Source organism: Vidua chalybeata, chromosome 24, assembly GCF_026979565.1.
Source record: "Vidua chalybeata isolate OUT-0048 chromosome 24, bVidCha1 merged haplotype, whole genome shotgun sequence".
Classification (NCBI taxonomy): Eukaryota; Metazoa; Chordata; class Aves; order Passeriformes; family Viduidae; genus Vidua; species Vidua chalybeata.
In genome coordinates, this window is record NC_071553.1 from 3,078,657 (window position 1) to 3,093,166 (window position 14,510).

At 56.4% G+C, this 14,510-nt stretch overlaps 1 protein-coding gene across 1 annotated transcript; it reads right to left on the reverse strand.

Annotated features, from left to right (window-relative positions):
• Positions 1-10,968: 10,968 nt before the first annotated feature.
• OLFML3 (olfactomedin like 3) lies at positions 10,969-13,950 on the reverse strand. Its single transcript, XM_053964267.1, has 3 exons — positions 13,807-13,950; positions 12,394-12,679; positions 10,969-11,962 (listed from the first exon to the last, which is right to left on the reverse strand). The coding sequence occupies exons 1-3, from the start codon at positions 13,912-13,914 to the stop codon at positions 11,175-11,177; spliced, it is 1,182 nt and encodes a 393-aa protein (XP_053820242.1). The 5' UTR covers positions 13,915-13,950; the 3' UTR covers positions 10,969-11,174.
• Between the last annotated feature and the right edge of the window lie 560 nt (positions 13,951-14,510).

Sequence of the window (14,510 nt, forward strand, 5' to 3'; positions counted from 1 at the left end):
GACCTTTGCCTGAGCTGGAGGAGCCTCAGGGGAGCAGGGCAATGAGCTGGCAGTGCCTCTGGCAGGTTGGCAAACCAAAGGACAAGACGTCCCCAGAAGAAGCCACAGCAGCCCCAGCTGCTGGCACTTGACAATCATTAATTGCAGCAACCCACTCAAATCCTTTTCTTCTCTAATCCAGGCTTTTTGGGTTTTGGCGTTCTCTGTATAATCTCCATCTTTTATCCATTCTCCTTGTTATCGAGGATTTAGTCAAAACATACGTGGGGTTTGACACAAAGCTGCTATTTTTAATCCTTGCTTCACACAGATAATCAATTTCCTCTCAATACTGGCTGTCACTTGCATTGCTGGAAAACTGGATCTCATGTTAGTGAATAACACCCACGCCTGGTTGGCTCAACCCCCCCCCCTCCTTTAATTTATATTTTAAATGCTGAGATTTTGCCACATCCCCCAGCCAGGGGATAATCAGCCCATTGTGTGTTTGTCACTCGGGGGGATTGGTCACACTCATGGGGACGAGCTCCACACACCAGGGCAAACACTTCCCTCTCATCCAGGGGGGAATTAGAACCCTGGGAAGGAGCTGAGCCCAGCACAAGTGCCACGCCAAGATTTGTTGAGTTGTTTTCTTGCTCCTCACTTGCTGCTCTTGACCCTGTAATAGCAACTCATGGAGACATTTCAATTATTTCCAAGCAAAATAAGGAGGGTCACCCCAGGGCCACGTCCCACAGGAGCCTTGGCCATGCTGGGGCTCCTTTGAAAGCCATTGCAAAGGGGAGGATGCTGCTGCAAGCAGCCACAAATGAATACTCTGTTTTATTGAGTAGTGCAAGCAAAACAAACACATGGAGCATTCCCAGACCTTCCTTTCATTTTTTCCCCCTCCTTTCTGTTCAGTTTTAGTCTCCCAGTCTCCATTTTCAGCAGCGACTGGCGGGCTGCAGGGAGGGGAGGGGACACTGCAGGGAGGGTGGCCGTGGTTGGTTTGATGTGGGGACTCGGGGCCAAGGGAAATCCCACGGGTCCAGCTCATGGAAGGGCTCAGAGGGCTGGGAACTGTCCCAGCCTTGCTCCTTCCCACCAAGCTGACAACAAAATAAATTGTATCTGAGAAAAAGAGATGGGAAACATCCAGTGGGAAGTGAGCTCCAGATACGGAATTCCAGACTGGTTTGGGTTGGAAGGGACATTAAAACCCATCTCATTCCACCCCCTGCCATGGCAGGGACACCTTCCTCTATCCCAGGGTGCCCCAAGCCCCATTGAGCCTGGCCTTGGGCACTGCCAGGGATCCAGGGGCAGCCACAGCTGTGCCAGGGCCTCCCCACCCTCCCAGGGAGGAATTCCTTCCCAATATCCAGCCAGGGTGATATTCTCCACTACTGGCTTCCCAATGATCCCATTATTGTGTGATGGGGTTTTCTTCATACATCAGCAACACATTTGTTTGGCAAAGTGAAGAATCTTGTCATAACAATTTATATTTAGTCTCCAAATGTGGCCTTTAATTGCTAATTACAGAATGCTACTCACAGGTTGGCAAATCACACACACTAAAAAGAAAAAAACAGTGAGGAAGAAAACAACTGGGGGTTTATAAGGGTTTAAGAAATAAACAAACGTGGTCTTTAATTATCTTAGGGGGAAAAATAGCAGCTAAGAAATAAATGTAACTTCAATATTGATGTTGAAGGGGGGTGTGTCACAGCTGCCACAGCAAGGCTGTCCCCAGGGCTGGGAATCACCAATTCTACAGGAAGTTTTTGGGAACAAAAGTGGCCAAACCCACCTGGATGCCAGGAGCTGCAGGCAGGGGCTGACAGATGGGGGTTCTGGGACTCAGGATTGCAAACCCAGCTCTGTGCAGCGTGGTGGGATGCTGGAAGCAGCAGAGAGGCAGTGCAGGGACACAGTGGGGACAGACACGGGTTTGTGGGCACAGGGCAACTCCAGCTGCCCTGCCCCCTCCCTGGGCCCAGCTCTCTGGCAGGAGCAGCTTGGTGTGCTTTGATTTCAATTTTGTTTTATTTCTTCACAAACCTTTTATTTGCACATAATTCTTGATTAGCCTGCAAAGAGCATTCAATCAATGGGCTCAGTCCCAAACACATCCCAGTCCTCCTTCAGTCTTTAGTTCAAGCACTGTCAGTCCAGATAATTTTATCTTTGCTTGCAAGATAATAAATTAGACAGAAAAAATATATATAGCTCATGGGAGAAAATTACAGCCCTGATCCTCGAGATCCTGATCTCAGTCCTCTGTTTGTTCTTCACTTTTACTACTTCTGTTATTTGCTCTCCTAATTGTGTCTCTAATTAGGCAACCCCAGACTTCTCAATCTCATTTTGCCAGAGGTTTTCTCCCCCAGGGCCCCCATTGTTCTTCCTGCCATTAAGATTATCCATCAGTACAGCTGTGCACTTATTCAAATGCCAGGTCAGGAGCTCTTCTCTGCTTCCAGTGCCTCACGCAAGGATGTTCTCCCTGGGACTGCAAACCCTTCTGCCATTTCCAGGGACTCTCAGCTGCTGCATGAGCCAGCCCGGGGGGCACAGGGGGTGGGATTCTCCTCCCAGCACTGGATATCCCAGGAGAGCTGGGCTGTCTCTGCACGGGGCAGGAGATGCCAGCCGGATTAGGACAAGGGGCAATGGTTTTAAACTAAAGGAGGGTGGATTTAGTTTAGATAGCAGGAAGGAATTCCTGGCTGGGAGGGTGGGCAGGCCCTGGCACAGGGTGCCCAGAGCAGCTGTGGCTGCCCCTGGATCCCTGGCAGTGCCCAAGGCCAGGCTGGATGGGGCTGGGAGCAGCCTGGGGCAGTGGGAGGTGTCAGGGTTGAAACTGGATGAGCTTTAAGGTCCCTTCCCATCCAAACCATCCTGTGAGTCCGTGATCCTTTTGGTGATGCAGTTTGCTCCTTTGCTGGGCTGAGCATCACTCCAAAATCCGCTTTGACAAGAAGCCAGAGCTGCAGGTGAGCCTGTGAGAAGTGGAATTTGTCTCCTCTTTGCAGATGCACAGGCTTGGATATTCTGGATTTCTGTCCAAGAGCCAGAGGCATCCCAGGAGCCCTGCCTGGCTCCCAAACCCTGCAGCCAGCCTTCAGCAGCAGTGCTACTTAAATGTATAAGAAATGTATTTTTTTTTCCCTGGACTTTTCCCAAAGATAATTTGTAATTATATTTTACAGCTTTATATATATATATATTTAAGACAGTGCATTAGTCATGCAAATATAATTATATATTTTACGTTCCTGTGTAATTTTTAATTAAAAACATGGTATTTAAAGCACGTACATCTCAAAAATCCAGTATAGGCTTCTATTAAAAATGCAGTTGCTTAAAGCTAATGAAGTACCTGGATGGGCCAGGACAAACGCAGAGCCTGCTCCGTTGCCGTGGGAACGGCCGGCCTCCAAGCCGAGAGCAGCCGCGTCCGAAATACCGGGGAAATGTGATTAGGGGACGAACCAGCCCGAATCCCAGCGGCGTTCTCCCGGCTGCGGTGCCAGATGTGGCACATCTGTGCCAGATCCCATCTCCCGGGGCTGGAGGAGCTGTCGGGAGCGGTCGAGTGGCGATGCCAAGGCTGGAGCCCCACGGGAATGCCATGTGGGGCAGCCTGGCAGGAATTTGGGCAGCACCGGGCATCGGCAGGGAAACACCCCAGAGCCGGGCGGGGGATGGGAGCGCGACCCAGCCATCCAATTCACGCATGCAAATACTTTTCTGGCTCGTTAATTGCTTCCAAAGTGGAAGATTTCTCCTAATCTCCCATTAGCAGCTGCACATCCCTCTCCATTTCAGATTGCCGCGCTTGAGGGTTCGTGCCTGTCGGCAGGGACCGAGTGGAGGAGCGGTAATTTTTTAATTAAGTCGCTTTGCCGGCGCTCCTCTCGATGTCTGAGAGAAACGAGGGAGGATTTTGCTGCTGATTTCCTGGAGACCCCCCTGCCCACCCCTCCGGGGATGCCCCACCAGGTGTCCCTGTCCCTGTTCTGCTCTGCACCAGCCCAGGGGGGACCGCGGTGCCACAGGAGCTGTGGAACCCCCCTGAGCACCTCTGCTCCAAAGGCAGCTGCACCGGGAGCAGCTCCCGCCTCCCGGTGATGATTTCATGGGGTTTTTCTGGGACCTGATGGTTGCAGGAAGCAGGAGCACCTTCCTGCCTGTTGCCTGACCTCGGCTTTGCCTCTTGACCTCTAATTCTGGTCCTCGGGAGCTGCTGCCTCCGCAGGGATGCTCCACCTGCTCCTGGAGCGCTGAGGGAATTTTCCCCTCCTTCCCCAGGATCCCGCACGGATGTGGGGGATTCTCCTCCTCGGGCTGCTCATTGGGATCACCTGAGGTGCCTCGGGCTGCTCAGGTGCCACCCCGGGAGTGCAGACCCAGCTGTGTGGGGTTCTCCAGACTAAAGGGGCGGCGCTGCCGTGGATCAGGTCCTTCCCAAGCTCATCCCTCCGGGCCAATGCCGCTCCTGAGGGCCGTGCTGCCCTGGGGTTCTCTTGCATGCAAACAAAAGTTCCTGGCAGCAGGAATGGAGCTGATGAAGCAATTAAAATAATTATTTCCTAAGCCTGCGTGTCCCTGCAAGCCTCTGGAAGTGGCTCTTGCAGTGAAGAGGAGAATGGAGGAGCGGGCTCAGAGCTGCCTGGTTTTTGCCAGCAGGCAGCTGAGCATCCCAGGGGATGATGACACTACAGCCCCAGCTGTGCAAAATTCCATGGCATTTATTGATACTGATGTCTCTTGATTAAATTATGCTTCTTTCTTCATTTATTCTCTAACAAGCTGAACATTTCAATTTCCCAGGCAAGCCCGGGTCAGCAATGGGAGGAGGTGGCAGCTGACACTGATACTGGAGGGGGCTCAGTTGGAGAGGAATACTTCTCATTTAAACCTCTGATTTCCTGAAAACCTGCACTCAGGGGAGAATTGACAATTCAGAGCTGAAGCTGAGAGCTGCCATCTCCTGCGGGAGCTGCTCACAAAGCCGAGTGTGGCTCCATGGCCTGTGTGGTGCCAAGAATCCCCCAGGCTGCAAAGCTTGGAGCAAGTTTAGGTTAAAAGGGAATCATAGAATCATGGAATGGTTTGGGTTGGAAGGGACTATAAAGATTATCCAGTTCCAGCCCCCCTGCCATGGGCAGGGAATCAGACCTTTCATTTTTCCTCCCCTGAGCAAATCCATGGAAGTGCTAATCTTTGCACCATTTTCATTTACAAGGGTTAGGAGGTAATTTAGGAGAAATCCATTTAGCTGAGCAATTAGCGAGTCAATAACACACTTCTGCGTTTTATTAGAAAGAGAAAAATTGATAATTTCTGTTTGTTTTGACCCTACCTCTGCAGCAATGGCAGCAATTTTCCCAGATAATCCCAGTTACCATGGTTATATCTCCCTCCAGGACCTTGGCCACCCGCAGCAGGAGCATGGCAGAGCCAAGGCTGCTGTGCTGGGGGGAAACTGCTCCAGCCCCGCCAAATTCTGCATCCTTGTGCCACTCCAGCCTCCCCTGCCCTGCCTGCACCACTCACCCTTCCCCAGCCAGCAGATGGAAAATCAAGAGGGCTGGGAAACCCAAATTTGCTGCTGCCTGCCAGCTGGGGATGAGGGATTCAGGGGCAAAGAGACAAAAAATCTCTCCCTGATATTTCTTGGAGCTGGCTGAGGATCCCTGAGCTGCAGCACTGGGAAAGTGACCCCAACCCTCCTTTCCCAGGGAGAGTCACTTCACCCCTCAGCACTTTTGCCTCAGGAAGAGGGATTAAAGCAGAAAATTCAGATCCATTCCAAAAAGGCACTGGGGAGCTGATTTTGAGAGGCAAGAAATTAAAGAACTGCTTAGCTGAATAGCTGAGCTGGTATTTTTCTGTCCTCAGGAAACAACTTTGATATAACAGTATTAGTAATAATAACACCCCAAAGAAAATCCTGGTGAAATCATGTAGACTGCAGAGTGTGTGAAATCCCTGGGATGGGGCGAGCACGGCGTGGGCCTTCCTCGTGTCAGCAAAATCCTTCCTGGAGGGGATGGAGACACATTACCAGCAATGGGAGCAGCTCAGGGAAAATAATCCATCTTGATCAAAGAACCAAAATAGCAGAAAAAATCTGTTAGCAAATGAAACTGTCCAGAAAATCTTGAAATTTGGTGCGTCACAAGCCAGCGCTCCTCTGACAGTGCTGTGAGCTCCCAGTTTGAAGGCTTTATTTTTATTGAAGGAAGGAGTAGACAAAAGTGGGAAGGGTGAGAGGAGCCTGGGCATCCCCAGGCTGGCTGGGACAGCGGGGATCCAGATCTGCAGGGCCCCTGTCATTCTGCAAAATTCATCTTTTAAAGAGATATTTCAGTTTGTGTTGCTCCCTTTGGGAAGGTGCAGCACATCTCTGCAAGAGGGGAGTGCAGGGGGTGTGAGTGCTCTGGAGGGTTTGGGGGGCTGGGGAGGGAGCAGGGGAGCTGATGATGACACTACACCCCAGCTGTGCAAAATTCCATGGCATTTATTGGTACTGATGTCTCTTGATTCAATTATATTTCTTTCTTCGTTTATTCTCTAACAAGCTGAACATTTCAATGTCCCAGGCAAGCCCAGGTCAGCAATGGGAGGAGGTGGCAGCTGACACTGATATTGATATTGAAGGGCTCAATTCCTGCCACGGAGGATTTGGCAGGAGCTGGGTTTGGTGTCTGAGGAGGAGAAGTGGGGCAGGGGCAGTTGGGGACAGCCTGGGCCCGGCTGGGGCACAATGTGCCCGTCCTCAGATCTCAGCAGAGCACCAGGATCTCCACCAGGCTGTGGGTGAGGGGCCCCCAGGGCTCTGCCCCCGGCAGAGCTCCAGGTGAGGGGCACACGTGGCAGGAAACCTCCCCTGGCACCCCACAGTGCTGTCCCTGCACCCCCAGCCCCGGGGCCCTTCTGTCCCCAAAGGCACACAGTGCCCTGCAGGTGCCTGGGCAGTGCCAAAATGAGCAATAACAGAGCTGGGCTGGAGCACACACCCCAAACCCCCGTGACCCACCACAGATCCCACTGCCAGAGGGATGATGCCCGTGGCAGGGAGCGTTTGGGGTGAATCTGGTTTTGCTTGCTCTGCACTGCCGTTAGGAGATGCCGAGGAGTGGCAGGGAGCTGCTGCCTCTCCCTGTCCCTCCCGGCGTGTCCAGGCTCACCCCAAGCCCTGGAGACCTCCCAGCCCTGCTGGGAACCCCTGGGGAGGGATTTGGGATTTGCTGCCTCCCTTTGCTGCCTCCCGACTCGTGTGTGATGAGTTACACCTCAGCCAGATGTTCCGTGGGCAGGAGAACCTATTTGGAGTTAAAAGCCAGTGATTAGAGTTGCCAACCAGCCATTAAGAAAGTATTAAATGGAGAATTATCCCCCTCTTCCTGTTTCAATACAATGGGAGCTTCATAATGCACTTGTTTAAGTTGCCTGGTTTTAATTTTAGTTCCCCCGTTTCCAACAGGACACGCAGAGCCATTTCACTTTATCAATAGCTCCTGTGAACTGGAAAAGAGTCAGGGAGGGGAATAAAGTCAATATCCTTGAGAGTGAGACAAAGGAGAAAAAATTAGCCCGAAGATCTCCGTTTCTCTTTCCCACTGATAACACAACTTCTCAATTTACTTGACCAAATTGCCTTGCAAAAGAGGAGTATTTTTCAAGAGGAGCAGAGATGAAAGGGATTATTACTTATAGAGGCTCTTCTCTAAAGAGATAAAGTATTTGGCAATTAAAGCACAGGGAGCTGCAGACTCCAGGGAAGGCTGGAGCAGCCCCATTAGCATCTTTTCCACCGACCCCTCCTTTTGGAAAGGACGATCCCAGTGCCCCTGCCCGGGCTGGGTGTGGGGCCAGCTCCTGCTGCAGCCCTGGCAGGGGGGACAGGAGCAATCCTGGCCCCGGAGCTGCCCCCACTGGGGGCTGAACAGGACCACGGGCAGGGGAATGAAGGAATGAAGGTTTTCCACAACCTTCTGTGGGGAAGAGGCTGCCCGTGCCAGCCCCAGGTAACCTGCACAGGACCAGGCAGTCTCTGCCACTGGTGACCCTGAGTCAAGGCTGAGTTTGCCCGAAAATCTGTCAGTGCAGCAGGAATGGTTGGGAGGGCAGAGGCAGGGCAGGGCAGCTGGGAGCAGCCACAAAAATCCACTTCCACTCAGGACAGAGGGAGCTGAGGCAGCCCTGCCAGGGTCCCTGCATCCCACCAGGGTCCCTGGAACCTGCTGGAGGTCCCTGCATCCTTCTGGGGTCCCTGCATCCCACCAGGGATTCCTGGGTCCCATGGAGGTGCTGCTGGTCCCACTGGGGCTCCTGAGTGGGCCTGGGCAGTGCCAGGGTGGCTGGTGGGGACAATCAACACCCCTGAGGGCACCAAGGGCTCTGACAACAACTCCCCCAGCTGTGGCACAGCCTTTGCTTTCTCCTAATGGGGCCAATAAATACTTAAAGAAGTTAAAAAAGGAATCGATGACCCCGGCAGGAGATGAGGAGTTCTGGCACCTGCAGGGCTCCGTGGGCCTGGGGATGTCCCTCCCATGGCAAGCAGGAACCTGCAGCCCTGCTGCTCCTCTCCTCCACCAGTCTCCCCAGCAGAGGCACGCACACAGGTCTCGCCGGGGTCCCTCACACTCCTCCGTGGCACTGGAGGATGGCAGGGACCCAGCTCTGGCAGGGTGACACGGGTGACCCCATCCTGGAGACAGCCTGGGCACAATCTCTGCTCTCTGTGAGCAGGGACAGGACCCAGGGAAGGCTGGAGCTGTGCCAGGGCAGGTTTAGGTTGGATCTCAGGGAAAGGTTCTTCCCCCAGAGGGTGCTGGGCACTGCCCAGGCTCCCCAGGGAATGGGCACAGCCCCGAGGCTGCCAGAGCTGCAGGAGCATTGGGACAGCGCTCCAGGGATGCCCAGGGTGGGATTTGGGGTGTCTGGCAGGGCAGGGGGTGGACTCCATCCTTGTGGGTCCCTTCCAGCTCAGGATATCCCTGATCCCACGAGCTGGGAGCACTCAGAGCTTGGAGGGCCCTGGTCCCCACCCCGTGTCACAGTGTGCCTCCAGCTCAGAGCTGAGCCACCCCTGCTGATCAAACACGTGGGGTTTGTCTCTTGTTTGTCAGCAGATGGAGATCTGGCTGTTCTGCTCGATGGGAGTTATTCCAAGCATTAATTAGTTGATGTTTCCTGAAGTACTTTGAAGATGTGGAGTGTGAGATAAGTGCTGTGCTCTAGGAGCCCATCGGGTGCTGCAGCCCTTTTGTTCATTTTCCTCCTCGTTCCCAGAGTGTTTGTACAGAACAAATCCCAGAAGCACAGGGGCCCTGACTGACCTGGTTTAGTGAGTGGCACCTCTGCCCATGTGCTCAGCACAGGGAGGAGGCTGCAGAGATCCCAGAGGAGCCACGGAGCTGCTGCAGGGCTGGAGCCCCTCTGGAGCCAGGCTGGGAGAGCTGGGGGTGCTCCCCTGGAGCAGAGAAGGCTCCAGGTGTCACAGGGAAGTGCAGGTCTGATTGTGCAGGGCGTGTTCCAGGCTACGAGACGGTTTCTGGTGCACAATCATTACTGCCCCATCAAATTTAATTCAAGCTGGAGAAATCAACGGTGTAATTATTTACTACTGTGAGATTTCTGAAAATTATATTTCTGTTACTGCCCTTATTGATCTTGAAAAGGGCCATAAATTAACTTGACAGTTCACAGAGTCCTTCACACTTGGATAATTTCTCTGCTTGACTTGCACTGTGTGTTGAACTTTCAGCACCAGCCAATTACAGTCATTCAAAGTGTGTATTTGAAGATTTTTCTTACGCAACAAATTTGATTATAATACCAAAGAACTCGAGGCAAATACCAAGTGCCCTCCATGTCACAGAACAGTCTGGCTTGAGCTGGGCACAGAGGGATGCTGGACAGGCTTTGGGGTGGCAGGGGGGTGGCATGGCCACACCACAGCCCTGGGAGAGCAGGTGGGCCCCCTCAGGTGCTTGGCAATGGTGCTCGCCACGGGGCTGGCACCTCCCGGGGTGTGCAGGCAGCTCCTGGCCTCTCATCCCAAAGGCAGCCTGGCACTGGCACCAGCAGGGTGCAACCCTCACCCAGCCAGCCTGGCCCATGGATTCACTGCTTGTCCTCAGAACTGACCTCTGATGGGAAAAAGGGACGTTCGTGGCACTGAAACGCCTCCTAATCCATCGTCTGTGCTCTCAGGATGTTGTGATGGGAACAAACCACAGCAATCCTGGGTTTCTAGGGACAGAAATGGGGCAAATCCTGCACCCTGCAGGGGCGTGGGGTGAGGGGGAGCACGGGGGACAGTCTCTGCTGGGGCAGGAAGGACACAGCAGGGGACAACTGGGGCTGTCCCCAGCCCCTGAGGGGCTCCCAGCACCTGCCCTGTCCTGCCCCATCCCCTCTGGGGCTGCTCTGTGCAGGAACTCAGTGCCAGAGGAAGAGAGAAGGGAAGGGATGGGGCAAGCCAGGGCCTTACATAAAGTGGAGATTCTGTGGCTGCAGGGGAAGTGGCCTGTGCTTCATTAGGAACAAATTCAGAAAATCAGCAACATCTGGGGCCTGCTGGCTGGAGCACCGCCCCAGCAGGGGAGGGAAATCTCCTGCTGTCCTCCTAGATTAAAGGATTTTGCTGTTTGCTCACAGTTTTGTACATGCAAAACGAGCTGGCCCTGACCAGCAGCCTGCCCAAAGCCTCGTGTTCCATCTCTGCCCTGAGCCCTTCCAAAACGCTCACTAAAAGCCCCCAACATAAACCCCTGCCCTAAGCCCCAGCCCCCCTGCCCAGGCACCCACCCAAGGTCTGTCTGTGCTCGCTGCTCTGAGCCCTGCAGGGATACCCCACCCTCGGGAAGTGTTTTTTGGGGTATCTCAGGGGCAAGGTGGAGCTCAGGGCTCTGACAGCCCTGCCCAGCGCCCCACGCTCCCCCAGGCAGGCGGCTGCACTTCGCTGCGTAGTATTTATTCATTAGATCAGAAAAGAAAACCTCATTAAATTAGTCCAGGGCTCTGCTGGGTGCTCCCAGGCGGGGACACCCGGTGCCGGGGGGTGGCTGGGGTGGGGATCCAGCATTTCCTCATTTCACAGTGATGGGAGAAGGGGCAGAGACGCCGTCCTGCGGGCCGGGCCGGGGTGGGCAGGGCAGCGCCCCTCAGACCTCCAGCTTCTTCTTCATCTCCATGCGGTAAATGATCTGGTAGCCATCATCCCAGGCGTAGATCTGCCTCTCGCGGGGGCTGTACTTGAGGCTGGCGTGGGAGCCGTAGCGCTTGGGGAAATAGACCAGGGAGGCGTCCTCGGGGGCCAGGGTGCCGCTGACGTCGAAGACGCACTGCACGCGGGCGCGGCTGGGCAGGCGCGTGTTGTACACCACGTGCAGCGCCCCGCACACCACGAAGGCGCCCTCGGCGTTCTCCCGCGGGCACGGCGTGTCCCACATCTGCTCGATGTCCAGCGAGGCGGGGTCCAGCTTGGCCAGGCACATGTTCTTCTCGTCCTCCTTGGTGGCGTAGATGGCCCAGAGCCCCTCCTCGTCCGCCGACACCTCGATGTAGGTGGAGGGGGAGAGCCCGAAGACGGGGATCTGCTCCTCGGCCGGGAACACCGAGCTGTCCACCACCGTCTTGTTGGCCAGGTTGAACTTGATCACCTGGAAGGACAGGCCCTGCTGGCGGATGTAGTAGAGGTGCCCGTCGTAGACGAGGTGCCCGGTGCCCACCCAGGGGTAGGGCAGCTTGATGCGGGCGGCCTTGCGGGTGGCAGAGAAGAGGGTGAACTCCCGCATGCGGGGGAAGACGTAGACAGTGTCGTTGGCGGTGCCGTCGAACACGTAGATCTTCTCCGAGCTCCCCGCGGCGTCCTTGGTCCAGAGCCCCGAGGCGCTGCCGAAACGCTTCAGGATCTTCATGGCCCTGACACTGGCGATGGTGTCGCTGCAATCTGCGAGAGAGGGGCGGCTGTGAGAGCCTGGGAACAGCCCGGCCCTGCAGCGGGACTGCTGCTGCCCCGTGCTGGGTTCTCACCCTGTCCCACCCCGGTCCTCAGGCAACTGCCTTGGAAATTCACTGAAGGGGTTTAAGTGCATCCCTGGTGGCATTGAGAAGTCCCCTAGTGCTCCCGTGCCATGGGCAGGGGAGCCACCCTCACCCCAGCCCTGCCCCAGAGGCTTTGGGGACGCACAGGGCTCCAGCTGGGGCTTGGATGCAGCTCCCGGGCCAGGGGGGATGCAGGAGCTCGTGCCACTGAGATGCCCTGCTGGGACAAATGCCCCAGCCCATGGCTGGGGGACACCTGGACTGAGGCGGGCTGGGAACGGTCGGGGTAACCCTCAGACAGGACCATCCCCCCGGGGAGCCACGGCAGCGCCTCACCCGTGAGCTTGGTGTACTTCTCGTTCTTCCTCTGCTTGGCTGTGGCCACCTGCTTGTCCATCAGTGTCTCATCCACCTCCACGCAGGGCGGGGCGGGGTTCTGTGTCTCCAGGTAGTCCACCTCCCGCTCCAGCCGGTCCACGCGCACGGCCACGTTCTCGGCCTCCGCCCGCATCGCCTCCCGCTCCTTCTCAGCCGCCTCCAGCATCCCCAGCACCTGGTTCTTGAAGTCCCGCAGCTCCGTGGAGTAGCGGCTGCTCTGGTCGTGCCACTGTGAGATCCTCTCCTGGGGTGACCAAGGGGACAGTGAGGTCTCCAAACCTCACAGCCCACCAGTGGCAGCCGTCCCAGCCTGCCCGGGCTGGGGGAGCCCCCAGAGCCACACGGGGCTCGTGGCTCTGGGTCCCATCCCACCCTGTTCCCATTCCTGTGGTGCTCCCAAACGCACGATGCTCCCGTGCTGCTTCCACAATGTTCCCAGACCCGTGATGCCCATTCCTGCAATGCTCCCATGATGTTCCCAGACCCACAATGCCCCCATTCCCGTGCTGCCCCAGACCTGCAAGGCCCTGCTCTCCTGTGACACCCGCAGGATGCCCCCATGATGTTCCTGAACTCACAGTGCACCCCCGTCTCCCACACTGCTCCCAGATCCTTGATGCCCTCGTTGCTGTGATGACCCTGTGAAGCTCCCAGACCCCCAATGCCCCTGCTTTCCCATGATGTTCCCATTCCTGTGATGTCCCCATGCTTCTCCCAGACCCACAATGCCCCTGCTTTCCCATGATGTTCCCATTCCTGTGATGTCCCTGTGGTTCTGATGTTGCCATTCCTGTGATGTCCCATGGTTCTCCTGGACCTGCAATGTCCCTGCTTTCCCATGATGTTGCCATTCCTGTGATGCCCCCATGGTTCTCAGACCTGCAATGCCCCTTCTCCTGTGATGTTCCCATTCCTGTGATGTCCCCATGGTTCTCTGAGACCCACAGTGCCCCTGCTTTCCCAAGATGTTCCCAGACCCGTGATGTTCCCATTCCTGTGATGCCCCCATGGCTCTCAGAGCTACAATGCCCCTTCTCCTGTGATGTTCCCATTCTCCTGTGATGTCCCCATGGTTCTGATGTTGCCATTCCTGTGATGCCCCCATGGTTCTCAGACCTGCAATGCCCCTTCTCCTGTGATGTCCCCCAGTGCTCCCACACCCATCTTGCCCCGGTGTATCCTCCTGCTGGGCCGTGCAGGACCCCGGCAGGGGCTGCCAGGGCACCCCACACCCTGCTCCGTCCCCATCCCAGCTCCTCCTCGCCCAGCCCCGCTCCCAGCCCCGCCGGCCACCATGGAGAAGGGTCGGGAGCCCCGCCACGGGGCGATTCGGGGTGCGGGGCGGGTGTGGGGCCCCGCTCGGGGCTGTACCTCCAGGAGGGTGATGCGGCGCTCCACGTACTCCATGAACTGCTGCTGCTGGGCGCGCAGGGCCGGGGCGAGCAGCGGCAGCAGCAGCAGGCAGCGCCAGGGCCCCATGGCCGGCAGCAGAGCAGCCTCCAGCTCAGTGCTCAGGAATGCTCCGGCCTCCCCAGCCCTTATTGCATCCAGATGTGCACAGGGAGGGAGGGGAGGCTGCTCCTTCCCCGCAGACCAGCCCCGGGCGCTTTAACCCCTTCGTGCCCCACCCAGCGCGCTGCCCCCGAGCCGCGGGGATGGGGCAGGAGACTGGGGACGGGCTGCTGGCAGGAGTTTGGGGTGCAGGGAGTGCCGCAGGAGCCCCGAGCGAGAGGACACGTCGTCATGAGCTGTAGTGTGGGGACAGCGAGGGGACAGCCCTGGCTCCTTGTCCGCAGAGGTGCCCAAAGCCAGCGGCCAACCTGAGCCTTGGCCATGTCCAGGTCTGGGGACAGGGATGTCCCTGGGGACAGGGACGGTGCCAGCCCAGCGGGTTTGTCCCTGGGGACAGGGACGGTGCCAGCCCAGCGGGTTTGTCCCATGGGGACAGGGACAGTGCCAGCCCAGCGGGTTTGTCCCCTGGGCAGGGACAGTGCCACCCCAGCGGGTTTGTCCCCTGGGCAGGGACGGTGCCAGCCCAGCGGGTTTGTCCCCTGGGCAGGGACGGTGCCAGCCCA

Coding starts and splice junctions, on each gene's coding strand:
- OLFML3 (XM_053964267.1), bottom strand. CDS start 13,914: ATGGGGCCCTGGCGCTGCCTGCTGCTGCTGCCGCTGCTCGCCCCGGCC. Junction 12,680..13,806: donor GCCGCATCACCCTCCTGGAG/GTACAGCCCCGA, acceptor TGGTCACCCCAG/GAGAGGATCTCACAGTGGCA. Junction 11,963..12,393: donor GAAGTACACCAAGCTCACGG/GTGAGGCGCTGC, acceptor CCTCTCTCGCAG/ATTGCAGCGACACCATCGCC.